The sequence below is a fragment of the Aquarana catesbeiana genome, linkage group LG13 (genome assembly GCF_042186555.1).
Source record: "Aquarana catesbeiana isolate 2022-GZ linkage group LG13, ASM4218655v1, whole genome shotgun sequence".
Classification (NCBI taxonomy): Eukaryota; Metazoa; Chordata; class Amphibia; order Anura; family Ranidae; genus Aquarana; species Aquarana catesbeiana.
In genome coordinates, this window is record NC_133336.1 from 2517431 (window position 1) to 2533860 (window position 16430).

At 46.2% G+C, this 16430-nt stretch overlaps 1 protein-coding gene across 1 annotated transcript in view; it reads left to right on the forward strand.

The window, feature by feature from the left end:
• The window catches only part of PPP2R5C (protein phosphatase 2 regulatory subunit B'gamma), a gene marked incomplete at its 5' end in the record, with an annotated part of 142738 nt that overhangs the window by 62878 nt on the left and 63430 nt on the right, over positions 1–16430 (forward strand). The window contains 1 exon segment of the mRNA XM_073609894.1: positions 11396–11595. Within this exon segment, the coding sequence (XP_073465995.1) occupies positions 11396–11595 (200 nt within the window).

The following is a 16430-nucleotide window of genomic DNA, read 5'->3' on the forward strand; positions in this document are numbered from 1 at the left end:
ATTACAGGCATATTTTCAGCTCAGAGTTGAGGCAGGGAAAAACCCTTCTGGTTCGTGTTTGATTGGAGCTTACTGGCAGAAAAAAAAAAACTTAACTCGTCTAAACTTTGTACAAAAAAATGCTCTATATGAGCGTATTTCACTGCCAAGAGAACAGACGTGTTTTTAAGCCCATTGTGCATGGAGCCTTTAGCTGGCCGTAGATAGCGATTTTCTTTCCTGCAGCTACGGGTTCCATTCCCCCATCAATACAGTTCATGTTCATGGGGGAAGCCCTCCTCTGAAGCTGTTGTATTCTCCCGTTGGGGACGGCTTCCCTCCAGCTAGGAGAGCACAGTGATTACTGCTAGCTGCTGTAATAGCCACTTACAAGGATCACATGTAAAATATGGCAAGCTGGTTGTACACAAGTTGATTGATCAATCAACTTTGGTACATTCAGCCAACCCATACATAGTTCAAATCCCAGCCGGTCTCTGCTGAAGCGTTTCGAGATTCGAACCGTCTATGGCCACCTTAAGTCTGCTTGATAGCCGGTCTCCTGCAGGGGGAAGCATGTAAACCAAGCGTAACCTTGAAGTCACCCCTCCATTGGTTCTGATGACCACCTCCTTGGGGAGAGGGAGTAATGGGATCATCCGAAATGTTTTTGAGGTGTCATCAAAACAGGAATATAAAGTAAATCTTCCAATGTGCACACTTGGCTGACAACTATCTAAGAAGGAATTTCCCCCCAGTCTGGAGAGAGCCCCCTAGGGGTCTACTCTCATTGGGGTGTACAGACTGTGTTCGAGCATGTTTGACCCCCCCACAGTCTATTGTGTTTGACTAGTGTGATTGCTCTGTACTGCCCCTTGGCCTGCTGGAGGAGGTTGTCTGGGGGCATTGTTCAGTTGGACTTATGGCCCGGTATGGATTTTTGTGAATATGAACTGTGCCCGAGATTTGGAGTCTGGAGCATAATAGATTCATTTGTTTCCATAGTAATGACTTAAGAGTGTTCTCTATCCCTATAGGGTGAGCGTGCAGAAAGTGAGCTTGGACCCGGCACAGTGTTGGGGCACAAATTGGTTTCGGGTCGGTGTCCACATAGCTTGCTCGGCACCATGTGAGTGTTGTCCATGGGGAGACCGGGGGCGCTGTCCACCAGGGGAGGTGAGACCGGGGGCGCTGTCCACCGGGGGAGTGGAGACCGGGGGCGCTGTCCACCGGGGGAGTGGAGACCGGGGGCGCTGTCCACCGGGGGAGTGGAGACCGGGGGCGCTGTCCACCGGGGGAGTGGAGACCGGGGGCGCTGTCCACCGGGGGAGTGGAGACCGGGGGCGCTGTCCACCGGGGGAGTGGAGACCGGGGGCGCTGTCCACCGGGGGAGTGGAGACCGGGGGCGCTGTCCACCGGGGGAGTGGAGACCGGGGGCGCTGTCCACCGGGGGAGTGGAGACCGGGGGCGCTGTCCACCGGGGGAGTGGAGACCGGGGGCGCTGTCCACCGGGGGAGTGGAGACCGGGGGCGCTGTCCACCGGGGGGGTGGAGACCGGGGGCGCTGTCCACCGGGGGAGTGGAGACCGGGGGCGCTGTCCACCGGGGGAGTGGAGACCGGGGGCGCTGTCCACCGGGGGAGTGGAGACCGGGGGCGCTGTCCCACCGGGGGGGAGTGGAGACCGGGGGCGCTGTCCCACCGGGGGGGAGTGGAGACCGGGGGCGCTGTCCCACCGGGGGGGAGTGGAGACCGGGGGCGCTGTCCCACCGGGGGGGAGTGGAGACCGGGGGCGCTGTCCCACCGGGGGGGAGTGGAGACCGGGGGCGCTGTCCCACCGGGGGGGAGTGGAGACCGGGGGCGCTGTCCCACCGGGGGGGAGTGGAGACCGGGGGCGCTGTCCCACCGGGGGGAGTGGCAAGAGCAGCAAGAACGAAAATCTGACCGGAGTCTAACCATTCCCTTCTCTATCCTAAACTAAAACAAAAAAAGAGGGACTACATATAAATGTTGCCTTGTCCCTGTGTTCAATGTTACACATGAAGGGATCGGAGATGTCCGCACCTCTACTGTATATGGTGTTCCGCTTAGAACGTTTGATTTCTCTGAAAGGAAGACTTTTCTATCATTTCCAGATTTCAGGTAAAAGGGGAACGAGATGAATTGGTACGTGAATGATTCAGAGGAAGTAGGGTTTGCTGCCTGAATACATATTAAAGGTTTATTTTTTCAGTTTTCACTGGAATGTTCTGGTTTGTGGAGCGAAAGAAACCGACCACTTCCAGCACTAAGGCTTTTGGGAGAATTCCAGAACCCGGCCAGCTGAAGTGCCCATCGAGTGCATATCCACTTCAGTACACTTCTATCTAGCTGTGGTTGGTTCCTGCTCTCCTCTATACCGGGTAAATTATTGAAGAAAGAAAGCCAACTGTATAGTCAATAACTGGAACCTAATGCCACATCCCTAAATAGAGAAAGAAAAACAAAGGAGATGCCTCCTGAGACTTTATAGGCATAGGCTGGAAAACCAGAAAGATGCGTAGAGAAGTATAGAAAGTACACACTTTATTGATCCTGCATACCGGGTGGTTGGTTGTCAGAGAAGACGAGGCCCCTCCCACAGCTCTGCTCTCGGCACAGTCTATATACAGCCCAGTGGTGATGTCACTGCTGCATTTACAGGGTAATATCTGCATTTGCTAAGCATTCACACAGATTGGATTTCTGGCCTTTTGTTGCTGACGAGGAATATATTTAATGAATTCTTATTGGCTTTAAAGAGAACATTGCCAGAATCCCGGAACGCGTGGCGTGCTTTTCCATAGACTCAGATTTATGGTCATTTAGTGGGAACTCTAGGAGTATAGGGGGCTGGGAATCCCACAGATGGGGGTGAATGGCGGGTGAAGACACTTAGAGGTCAGGCTGAGTCTCCTCCGTCGTTTCATGTTCGGCTGGACTTTTTATTATTATTTGGAATTCACAAAACGACCCGAATCCATCCGCTTACAATAGAGAAATTGTTGGTGGGTTCTGGTCGATTTTTTATTTTTCTCCCCTCCCCCCTTTATGTCAAGCGGTCATATTTTTAGCCCTCAGAAGCCGAGTTGGTGAGCTGCTGTCATTTAGCACCTTTCCAGATACAGAGCTCTCTGCCATCAATGGTTTCCCAGCAACAATGACGAAGGCTGTAATTGAGTTTGACTTGCATTGTGTGTTATTTACTGTCATCAGCCGGCTGCTTCCCCCTCCTTTCTTCCTCGGTATCGGTTGCGCCTCGCACACACAGTAGTCAGGGGAGTGATATCCAGAGTTGGTTCTCATCCAGACAGCAGGAAGCTGCAATAAAACCGGCATGATACCAACCAAAAAAAAGATGGCAGCTGAGCGGCCGTGTTATATGTGGTGCTACGTGGCTGAGCATTCTCTGGAGAACATATTCACCTGTGTCTTATTCCTGAAGCTCCCCTCATACAGGAATGTTATTTTATCCTAAATACTTGGCTGAGACATTGGCCAAAATGAAGTCTGTACACATGAGGCAGCAGGACGCTTGTTCTGGGTTACTGAGTAAAGCAGGGATCACTAAATGGAGGACCATGACCCCCAGACCCCCAAACTAAATGGAGGACCAAGACCACCACAGCACTGGCTGTCCCCCCCCCCCCCCCCCCCCAAAAAAAAAATCTTCACAGCAGTGCAGGAGGTCCGACATATCTGCATGGAGAACAGGAGCTGCCCCACTTTTTAGGAAAGGCGGGTGATTGGTTGCCAGGACCGCCCCATGTCCTAGCAACCAAGCACCCACTTGTTAACAGTAAAAGTTGAAAAGTTCCCACCCTCCATCCAGATCTGTCTCACCACCCCCCCCCGCCTTGCTATGTAAGGTAAGACTGGAAGCGGGGGGGGACTGATGTAAAGAAAGGGACGGGTGTGATGGGCTGTATTGTAAAAGGGCGAACTGTGATACAAAGGGGGGCTTTGATGTAAAATTTACGTTGCTGGTCAGGGTGGCTCTCCTACAGACAGCTAAAAAAGAGAATTTGGTGTCATGCTGCTGGCTCTGCCGTGTCGGTTCTGGAACTATGATGTCACCATCAGATGGGAGGTCATCAGCCATGGCTCCAGGAACCTCTGAGGTCATCAGCCATGGCTCCAGGAACCTCTGAGGTCATCAGCCATGGCTCCAGGAACCTCTGAGGTCATCAGCCATGGCTCCAGGAACCTCTGAGGTCATCAGCCATGGCTCCAGGAACCTCCATCATCCTCTGGAGGAACCCGGTTGGGAATGGCTTGCTGTACGAAGGCTTCTGAGGGTTATAGTTTGCCTGAATTCAAACATTTTGTGATGTCGCAGGACAAGGAAAAGAGGTGGAGTCTTCCAATAGGGGACATTAGATCCATTGGCCACTAAGAGGTTATTTGCTCAAGTTGGCGAGGTCTCCTCTCTGTTCATGTTGTGTCTCAAGATAGGAAAATTTCCCTAATGAGGCAAAGACCGCAAAAAGGTACTTGTCAGAGGTTCAAACCATTCCCTACTCCATCCCAAAAAAACCCCCAAAATTTTGGCTTTAGATATATTATTGTAATAGCTGAGACCGCGCTGTGATTGGACGTCACCTTCTCCATTCTGTTAGCGGTGTACCGTTTATTTTTGTTATGAACAGATGTCTTCGAACTTTCTGCTCGCTGACGGTGACTCTCTGCAACGCGATATTTTGAATATGATTTGCATGAAAAAAAATAGAACATCTTGTGCTCGGAGAGTAAACGCCTTATCACCAGCAGATAAACGCACAACGCACATCACACCTTGCCTAACCCGAGGAGCTAAAAATACCCGACAGATAAGAGTCCTCTCCGATAAACACCATCCTCCACCCATGTGGCTAATTTCTTCTGGTTACTTTAGAGATGTCGGTAACTCTGGGTGTGTGTCGGGGATGTTATGGTTGGTTGGCAAAAACCCCACCCCCCAAATCCCCAAAACTGTGGTTAAAAACCTCTTTGCTCACTTTTTAGTTGCTTCACCCCTCCACCCCCACATGCCTTTTATTTTATACTTCTAGAGTTGAAAGAATGAACATCAACTAAAGCCCGGAGCTCCAGCTCCTCTCCCTTGTTACACTTTCCCTTAGTTTACACTGGGGCTCGTTTTGTTTTTATTTATTATTACATTTTATTATTTTTCTACAGATATACATTTACACACCAATCTAAAGATAAGAGACAGAAATGACAAAACAATTCAAAGCAAACATATGCCCATTCATCGGGGTCCCTACAATCCACTGGATATCCTTTACATTGGTGATCAGTGAGAAGAATGTTCCTTACATTGGTGATCAGTGAGAAGAATGTTCCTTACATTGGTGATCAGTGAGAAGAATGTTCCTTACATTGGTGATCAGTGGGAAGAATGTTCCTTACATTGGAGATCAGTGAGAAGAACGTTCCTTCCATAGGTGATCAGTGGGAAGAATGTTCCTTACATTGGAGATCAGTGAGAAGAACGTTCCTTCCATTGGTGATCAGTGAGAAGAATGTTCCTTACATTGGTGATCAGTGAGAAGAATGTTCCTTACATTGGTGATCAGTGAGAAGAATGTCCCTTACATTGGTGATCAGTGAGAAGAATGTTCCTTACATTGGTGATCAGTGAGAAGAATGTTCCTTACATTGGAGATCAGTGAGAAGAATGTTCCTTACATTGGTGATCAGTGAGAAGAATGTCCCTTACATTGGTGATCAGTGAGAAGAATGTTCCTTACATTGGTGATCAGTGAGAAGAATGTCCCTTACATTGGTGATCAGTGAGAAGAATGTCCCTTACATTGGTGATCAGTGAGAAGAATGCTCCTTACATTGGTGATCAGTGAGAAGAATGTTCCTTACATTGGTGATCAGTGGATAGAATGTTCCTTACATTGGTGATCAGTGAGAAGAATGTTCCTTACATTGGTGATCAGTGAGAAGAATGTTCCTTACATTGGTGATCAGTGAGAAGAATGTTCCTTACATTGGTGATCAGTGAGAAGAATGCTCCTTACATTGGTGATCAGTGAGAAGAATGTTCCTGATCAGTGAGAAGAATGTTCCTTACATTGGTGATCAGTGGGAAGAATGTTCCTTACATTGGTGATCAGTGAGAAGAATGTTCCTTACATTGGTGATCAGTGAGAAGAATGCTCCTTACATTGGTGATCAGTGAGAAGAATGTTCCTTACATTGGTGATCAGTGGATAGAATGTTCCTTACATTGGTGATCAGTGAGAAGAATGTTCCTTACATTGGTGATCAGTGAGAAGAATGTTCCTTACATTGGTGATCAGTGAGAAGAATGTTCCTTACATTGGTGATCAGTGGGAAGAATGTCCCTTACATTGGTGATCAGTGAGAAGAATGTTCCTTACATTGGTGATCAGTGAGAAGAATGTTCCTTACATTGGTGATCAGTGAGAAGAATGTTCCTTACATTGGTGATCAGTGAGAAGAATGCTCCTTACATTGGTGATCAGTGAGAAGAATGTTCCTTACATTGGTGATCAGTGGGAAGAATGTTCCTTACATTGGTGATCAGTGAGAAGAATGTTCCTTACATTGGTGATCAGTGAGAAGAATGTCCCTTACATTGGTGATCAGTGAGAAGAATGTTCCTTACATTGGTGATCAGTGGGAAGAATGTCCCTTACATTGCTGATCAGTGAGAAGAATGTTCCTTACATTGGTGATCAGTGAGAAGAATGTTCCTTACATTAGTGATCAGTGAGAAGAATGCTCCTTACATTGGTGATCAGTGAGAAGAATGCTCCTTACATTGGTGATCAGTGAGAAGAATGTTCCTTACATTGGTGATCAGTGAGAAGAATGTTCCTTACATTGGTGATCAGTGAGAAGAATGTTCCTTACATTGGTGATCAGTGAGAAGAATGTTCCTTACATTGGTGATCAGTGAGAAGAATGTTCCTTACATTGGTGATCAGTGAGAAGAATGTTCCTTACATTGGTGATCAGTGAGAAGAATGTTCCTTACATTGGTGATCAGTGAGAAGAATGTTCCTTACATTGGTGATCAGTGAGAAGAATGTTCCTTACATTGGTGATCAGTGAGAAGAATGTTCCTTACATTGGTGATCAGTGAGAAGAATGTTCCTTACATTGGTGATCAGTGAGAAGAATGTTCCTTACATTGGTGATCAGTGAGAAGAATGTTCCTTACATTGGTGATCAGTGAGAAGAATGTTCCTTACATTGGTGATCAGTGAGAAGAATGTTCCTTACATTGGTGATCAGTGAGAAGAATGTTCCTTACATTGGTGATCAGTGAGAAGAATGTTCCTTACATTGGTGATCAGTGAGAAGAATGTTCCTTACATTGGTGATCAGTGAGAAGAATGTTCCTTACATTGGTGATCAGTGAGAAGAATGTTCCTTACATTGGTGATCAGTGAGAAGAATGTTCCTTACATTGGTGATCAGTGAGAAGAATGTCCCCTTACATTGGTGATCACTGAGAAGAATGTTCCTTACATTGGTGATCAGTGGGAAGTATGTTCCCAACATAGAAGGGATGGACTGCACCTAAATGGGGAAGGTGCAGATCTGCTGGGAGTGAAGATGGCCGTAAAGTTAGAGGGGCTTTTAAACTAGGCGACGGGGGGGGGGGGGTCCAGAGGTAGAGATAGCGCGGAACATGGTTCAAGTTCTTGGCATCAGTCCTCGGGAAGGATGTACTGGAAATGGAGCGATGGTGAAGCCTGAGCTCCCCCACTTTCTTACAATTCATTTTCTAATTAGGTCTTTTTATTGGTCGGTTCTCAATGAGAATTGAACTCGGGATTGAGGAAGAGTCCTCTGCATTTGGCCATCATGCAGGTAAAGCTGAACTCCAGACCAGAAATTATTCCTCAATACAAACTCTTATCTGCGGAGATTTCTCTATTCAGCTGGCTTTGTGTTTCCCCCACCAGATGGCTTAGCAAGATCTGCGGCTTCACTTTTCTATGTTTCAGTTAAATCGATATCTCTTGGTCCAGATAATTAGCGTTCACAATTGCGGAAACATCATGACTCCTCCGTCTGACTCAGGCAATAGGAAATGGGATTGATCCTGAATCGGTATTATACGACTTATAATTCCTCCCACCTATTACATCCATGCCTGGAAAGAGGTTGAGTTTATTTTTAATGCCTTTGCTGTGGTTGGAAATTTGTTCAGATGTCTTTTTACGAGCACCAGCCAAGGAACCTGGGCTGACGGGATATTTGAGCATTTCTGTGGCTTTTCAGTAGTGATTTTAGGGCACAGCAAAAGATGAAATGATGTATTTACAGATTTTATTGAGGTTGCCTGAAAAAGTAGTAAATTAGACTTTCCACAAGATTTTGGAGGGCGTCTGTGAGGAACTGTGCCCTTTTGTGAGGTCAGGTACTGATGTTGGAGGAGAAAACCTGGCTCAAATGTTGGGCTCCAAAAAAAAAAAAAAAAGCCTTTGTTCACAGTCTGTGTTCCAGTTCATCCCAAAGGTGTTCAGTAGGGTTGAGGTCAGGGCTCTGTGCAGGACACTTGAGTTCCTCCACACCAAACTGGTCACATCATGTCTCCATGGAGCTGGCTTTGTACACAGTGGGGGGGGGGGGGGGCAGCAGAGTCTTCACCAAACTGTTACCACAAGATTGGAGGAGCACAATTGTCTACTGTGTCTTTCTATGATGTGGCATTAACAGGACCCTTCAGGTACTGATGTTGGATTAGAAGACCTGGCTCACAATCGGTGTCCCAATCCATCCCAAAGGTGTTCAGTGAGTTGCTCAAGTTCCTCCACCCATCACACCTATATGAGCTTTTTGGACATGTCATTCCAAAACCTTGGCCATTAATATGGAGTTGTCTCACCGGAGTTGTCCCCCGCCCCCCCCCCCCCCCATCATGGCCATTAATACGGAGATGTCTCTTCGGATTTGTTCCCCCCCCCCCCCATCATGGCCATTATTATGGAGTCCCCCCCCCCCCCCAATCATGGCCATTGACATGGAGTCGTCCCCCCCCCCCCCCCAATCATGGCCATTAATATGGAGTCGTCCCCCCCCCCCCCCCAAATCATGGCCATTAATATGGAGTCGTCCCCCCCCCCCCCCCCCCCCCCAAATCATGGCCATTAATATGGAGTTGTTGTCCCTGTCCCCCCATTATGGCCATTAATATAGTGTTTGTCCCCCCTTCAAGGCCTTTCATATGGAGTTGTCCACCCCCCCGTTCATGGCCATTATTATGGAGTTGGCCCCCCATCATGGCCATTAATATGGTTAATCTCAACCTTCATAATGGCCACAAATTGGGCTTTTGTCGGCAAGGGAGCAGAGAAGCTGGAAAGCAAGGATAAGATATGGGATTTTATTCACATTTCAGTATCCATTCACTGAAGGACCTGATGTGGGTATTTGGGCTGTATGACTGGATGGATCTGTATTTAGTTTAATGCTTCGGAGTTCTTAAACATTTGTGTCTGTAGCCTTACATAGTTATATAGTATCAAGTCCAACCCATGTGTGTGATTATGTGTCAGTATTACATTGTATATCCCTGTATGTTTCGGTCGTTCAGGTGATTATCTAATAGTTTCTTGAAGCTATCAATGCTCCCCGCTGAGACCACCACCTGTGGAAGGGAATTCCACATCCTTACCGCTCTTACAGTAAAGAACCCTCTACGTAGTTTAAGGTTAAACCTCTTTTCTTCTCATTTTAATGAGTGGCCACGTGTCTTATTAAACTCCCTTCCGCAGAAAAGTTTTATCCCTATTGTGGGGTCACCAGTCCGGTATTTATATATTGTGGGGTCACCAGTCCGGTATTTATATATTGTGGGGTCACCAGTCCGGTATTTATATATTGTGGGGTCACCAGTCCGGTATTTATATATTGTGGGGTCACCAGTCCGGTATTTATATATTGTGGGGTCACCAGTCCGGTATTTATATATTGTGGGGTCACCAGTCCGGTATTTATATATTGTGGGGTCACCAGTCCGGTATTTATACAATGAAATCATATCCCCTCTCAAGCGTCTCTTCTCCAGAGAGAATAAGTTCAGAGCTCACAACCTTTCCTCATAACTAAGATCCTCCAGACCCTTTATTAGCTTTGTTGCCCTTCTTTGTACTCGCTCCATTTCCAGTACATCCTTCCTGAGGACTGGTGCCCAGAACTGGACAGCATACTCCAGGTGCGGCCGGACCAGAGTCTTGTAGAGCGGAAGAATTATCGTTTTATCTCTGGAGTTGATCCCCTTTTTAATGCCAATATTCTGTTTGCTTTGTTAGCAGCAGCTTGGCATTGCATGTCATTGCTGAGCCGATCATCTACTCCATCCTAGATTCCCCCAGAGGTTCTCCCCCCAGTCTATAGATTGCATTCAGATTTTTGCCACTGAAATGCATTATTTTACATTTTTCTACATTGAACCTCATTTGCCATGTAGTTGCCCCTCCCCCATTAATTTGTTCAGATCTTCTTGCAAGGTTTCCACATCCTGCCGAGAAGTTATTGCCCTGCTTAGCTTAGTATTGTCTGCAAATACAGAGATTGAACTGTTTATCCCATCCTCCAGGTCGTTTATGAACAAATTAAATAGGATTGGTCCCAGCACAGAACCCTGGGGAACCCCACTACCCACCCCTGACCATTCTGAGTACTCCCCATTTATCACCACCCTCTGAACACGCCCTTGTAGCCAGTTTTCAATCCATGTACTCACCCTATGGTCCATGCCAACGCACCTTATTTTGTACAGTAAACGTTTATGGGGAACTGTGTCAAATGCTTTTGTAAAATCCAGATACACCACGTCTACGGGCCTTCCTTTATCTAGATGGCAACTCACCTCCTAATAGAAGGTTAATAGATTGGTTTGGCAAGAACGATTCTTCATGAATCCATGCTGATTACTGCTAATGATATCATTCTTATTACTAAAATCTTGTATATAGTCCCTTATCATCCCCTCCAAGAGTTTACATACTATTGATGTTAGGCTAACTGGTCTGTAATTCCCAGGGATGTTTTTTGGGCCCTTTTTAAATATTGGTGCTACATTGGCTTTTCTCCAATCAGCTGGTACCATTCCAGTCAATAGACTGTCAGTAAAAATTAGGAACAACGGTCTGGCAATTACTTGCATTGGTTCATTCTTAATGAACCCATAACAGACCTTGAACTCGTTTGTATCACCTTTTTGTGTGGTAGATAACGCACAGTGAAATGTTTACGCTTCTATACTCCTCACAATGCAATTGACCAGCTACTGAAGGTGAAAGCATGGCGGCCTCCATTACATAGAAGATTTATCTTGAAATTATTGATGTGACTAAATCTACACCTAGACTTCCTCTAACATGTGCTTCCTCCTCTTTCTTTTCAGACGTTCCCCCGGCTGAGCAGGAAAAGTTGTTTGTCCAGAAGCTGCGCCAGTGTTGCGTCCTTTTCGACTTTGTCTCCGACCCCCTGAGTGATCTAAAATGGAAGGAGGTAAAGAGGGCGGCCCTGAGCGAGATGGTAGAATACATCACACACAACCGCAATGTCATCACGGAGCCCATCTACCCGGAGGTGGTTCATGTGGTAAGTCCGGGCGTTGGCCTGATTGGTCCGGTTCTCTTTGCGCTCGCTCTCTCTCTAGTTGCAGTATTGATGTGATTTCCAGCCTTTCCCTGACCTCATTACATCAGTTATTCGGAGCATCAAGTCCTAAAGCTGACATCTCAGTGAGTCCGAGCGCTACAGAAAAATCGACTTTCCCCGAGATCTTAGCAGGTTTAGGAAGCGACAGAGATGACCTTTTATGGGGTCAACAAAATAAAAAACCACCAGCCTGTGAAAAAAAGTTTTATTACAGATACCTGACCTTCAAACACTTCGCTCTGTAGAAGAGCTCCTGCCACCAATCAGATTCTGGGAGAGTATGATGCCCCCTACTGGTGACACCCTACACCTCCATTGTGTGAAGAAATCGGTATTATACCACATAAATAGATACCGAACCTTTTACACCCGCTGGCTGCCATAACCCCGGTATTTTTCTGTACTGCGGGCGATTCTGCGTCTAATAAAAGTGGTCCTGGCAGCAGATTCACCGCGGGATCACTTTTATAGGTGTCCCAGTCTCCAGACCTGACGATTTTCGCTCAGAGCCAATCCGATGCCCTTGGAGGACCGGCGCGACGCCCGACGTCACTTCCACCTTCCAGTCTTAAAGGGATTTTTTTTTCTCCTCTTAAAGGCAAAATTGCTTTTTCTTTTAAATGCAAATGTGACCACCTGAGGTCTTTTTGACCCCAGAGATGTCCCCATAAAGAGGACCTGTCATCTCTTATTTCTATTACATGATCTCCATAAAGAGGACCTGTCATCTTATTTCTATTACATGATCTCCATAAAGAGGACCTGTCATCTCTTATTTCTATTACATGAGATCTCTCCATAAAGAGGACCTGTCATCTCTTATTTCTATTACATGATCTCCATAAAGAGGACCTGTCATCTCTTATTTCTATTACATGAGATCTCTATAAAGAGGACCTGTCATCTCTTATTTCTATTACATGAGATCTCCATAAAGAGGACCTGTCATCTCTTATTTCTATTACATGAGATCTCTCCATAAAGAGGACCTGTCATCTCTTATTTCTATTACATGAGATCTCCATAAAGAGGACCTGTCATCTCTTATTTCTATTACATGAGATCTCCCCATAAAGAGGACCTGTCATCTCTTATTTCTATTACATGAGATCTCCATAAAGAGGACCTGTCATCTCTTATTTCTATTACATGATCTCTCCATAAAGAGGACCTGTCATCTCTTATTTCTATTACATGAGATCTTCATAAAGAGGACCTGTCATCTCTTATTTCTATTACATGATCTCTCCATAAAGAGGACCTGTCATCTCTTATTTCTATTACATGAGATCTCTCCATAAAGAGGACCTGTCATCTCTTATTTCTATTACATGAGATCTCCATAAAGAGGACCTGTCATCTCTTATTTCTATTAATGAGATCTCCATAAAGAGGACCTGTCATCTCTTATTTCTATTACATGAGATCTCTCCATAAAGAGGACCTGTCATCTCTTATTTCTATTACATGAGATCTCTCCATAAAGAGGACCTGTCATCTCTTATTTCTATTACATGATCTCCATAAAGAGGACCTGTCACCTCTTATTTCTATTACATGAGATCTCCATAAAGAGGACCTGTCATCTCTTATTTCTATTACATGAGATCCCTCCATAAAGAGGACCTGTCATCTCTTATTTCTATTACATGAGATCTCCATAAAGAGGACCTGTCATCTCTTATTTCTATTAATGATCTCTCCATAAAGAGGACCTGTCATCTCTTATTTCTATTACATGGGATCTCCATAAAGAGGACCTGTCATCTCTTATTTCTATTACATGAGATCTCTCCATAAAGAGGACCTGTCATCTCTTATTTCTATTACATGAGATCTCCATAAAGAGGACCTGTCATCTCTTATTTCTATTACATGAGATCTCCATAAAGAGGACCTGTCATCTCTTATTATTATTACAAGGGATGTTTACAATCCTTGTAATAGGAATAAAAGTGATCAAAAAGTGATCATTCTAGAGCAGCAGGTTGGCTCACAAATCGCCGTAGCTGTGCGTCGGCCCTTTAAACAGCTAGAGCAGGCACGCGCTGCACGGCGGGGGAGCCAATGCGTGTGGCCGGCGGTCACGGGCAATTGAGACAGGATGGGCATTTGTGTAAATACACAAATCCCGGTTCTGTCAGGAGAGGAGAGACAAATCGTCCGTTCTTACGTGCTAGGAACAACGATCTGGCTTGTCCTCTACTCGGTCAGATTCCCCTCCTCCATAGTAAGAAACACACCCAGGGAACACATTTAACCCCTTGATCGCCCCCTAGTGTTAACCCCTTCCCTGCCAGTGACATTTACACAGTAATCAGTGCTAGAGACTTCCTATGTTACTCTAAAGAGAAAACCTGTAAAAAATTGAAAGCGTCTCCCACTTTAGATGGACAGAGGAGGTCTGGTGCTAGAATTTACTGCCCGTGATCTGACGTTCACCCTGATACCTCACATGTGGGGGACGATTGCTACACTGTCGCTTAATTTTTCTTTTCTTTTTTTTTTTTTTATCCCTTTTATTGTTCTCGGGGAATATAAATGTCCCCAGTGATAGTAATAAGCAGTGACAGGTACTCTTTATGGGGAGATCTAGGGTCCCTCCTCTGCCAAGATCGGGGTGATCAGACGCTTTCCAGATTGGAAAATGGCGCTGTTTACATCCAGCGGAACCGGAAGTGATGAATGCTCAATGCTTCTGATATTTTGTATCACAGAGCTGATCAGAGCCTTTCCGTCCTCCTGTTTATCTCTATGGGACGGGAGAGCCCAAGAAAGCCGTGGAGAGGGAGGGGAACGGCCTCTCCCACTGCTTGTAAAAGCAATCCAGTGGCTGGTTAGCTGCTGGGCTTACTTTTACAAGAAAGCTGACCTTCGGCTCTAGAATACAATTCTGGTATAACCAAGTCTAGTGATGTACTGGTACATCGCTGGCCGTCACATGATTATTCATGTACATTGGTCCCTTTTGCTAAGACTTCACTCAATGTAGCAGAGTTCTGGCACTGATTGGATCTCTCTCCACCGGCTGGTCAGGTAGTAGTCCCCACCCCCTCCACCATAGACTGCCATGTTTCCTCCTACTGACCCCTAGTCACTCCAGGACACAATAGATATGTAGGGAGTTACCAGGTGGGGTCATGTTCTTCTATATACAAGGATTACACATATACTTATATTACCAAAAGTATTGGGACGCCTGCCTTTACACACACATGAACTTTAATGACCTCCCAGTCTTAGTCCGGAGGGTTCAATATTGAGTTGGCTCCGCCCTTTGCAGCTATAACACCTTCACCTCTTCTGGGAAGGCCGTCCACAAGGTTTAGGAGGGTGTCTATGGGAATGTTTGACCATTCTTCCAGAAGAGCATTTGTGAGGTCAGGCACTGATGTTGGACGAGAAGGCCTGGCTCGCAGTCTCCTCTCTAAGATGTTCTATCGGGTTGAGGTCAGGACTCTGTGCAGGCCAGTCAAGTTCCTCCACCCCAAACTCGCTCATCCATGTCTTTATGGACCTTGCTTTGTGCACTGGTGTGCAGTCATGTTGGAACAGGAAGGGGCCGTCCCCAAACTCCTCCCACAAAGTTGGGAGCAGGAAATTGTCCAAAATGTCTTGGTATGCTGACGTCTTAAGAGTTCCCTTCACTGGAATTAAGAGGCCAAACCCCACACCATAATCCTCCCTCCCCCCCACATTATAATCCCAGTTCCCCCCCCACACCGTAATCCCCCCCTCCACCCCCACCATAATCCCTTCTCCCCACCAACACCATAATCCCCCCTCTCCATCCCCCCCACACCATAATCCCCCCTCCACCAAATGATTTGGACCAGTGCACATAGCAAAGTCCATAAAGACATAGATGAGCGATTTTGGGGTGGAGACAGACCTTTTTATTTCTCTATAAAGCAGGGAAGGGTTCTAAGCTCTGTCAGGTTTTTATTGGTAAGGAGTAGGTATGTTGAGCACAGGATCTCAAAGTTGGAATCCTGATGGGGTGTCCCTTCTGGTGTAGAAGGGATTCTCTGATTCGGATCTCTGGAGAACTGAGGCTGAGGTTCAGCTCTGGTCTCTAGAAGACTGGAGGAGATGAATGAAGGAAAGCGGAGAAATCTGTGTTGGGTCTGGAAAGGTTATATTGAGACATATGAAACGCGTAAGGTGGAAGACACTTGCCTGATCCAGCACTGTGGATCTCTTGGTGTCTGCACATCCCTTCCTTGTCATTGCATGGCAGCCATCCTCCTGCACTTGTATTTCCACTGGTTTGTGATCCTGAGCCCTTCCTAAAACAAAAAAAATACAAATTCTGTTGCTCTGGGTCACATGAGATTGCTGCAGCCTGACCATTGGCTGTTCATATAACGAGCACTGCATTCTGGGAGGCCGCTGATAGTCACATGCTCCCACGTACTCTGAAGTCCCTGAATGGCAGTCGAGTAAATGGAAGGTTAAGTACAAGGACTAGTATAGTATAAAGAGCCCCAAATAAAAAGATTAACCCCTTGGAGCTGGCGCCTGCCGGCCCTCTAAAGGGGTCTCTTAGAATACTGGGAGGTGGGGCTTATGGTCATGTGGTTAATCTTATTTTTTTTTTTGGGGGTTCTTTATACCATCACATGATCAGAAAGCTCCCGATCGCAAATAGCGAGCAAGGAGCTTTCCGTTCGCCACCATTTAATGTGCCGGGGCTCTCTTGGCACAGCTGTATTTTGCACTATTGAATGCAAATATGAGGCCACAAGGTGCCAAGGCCGCCTGCCAAGAGGGCA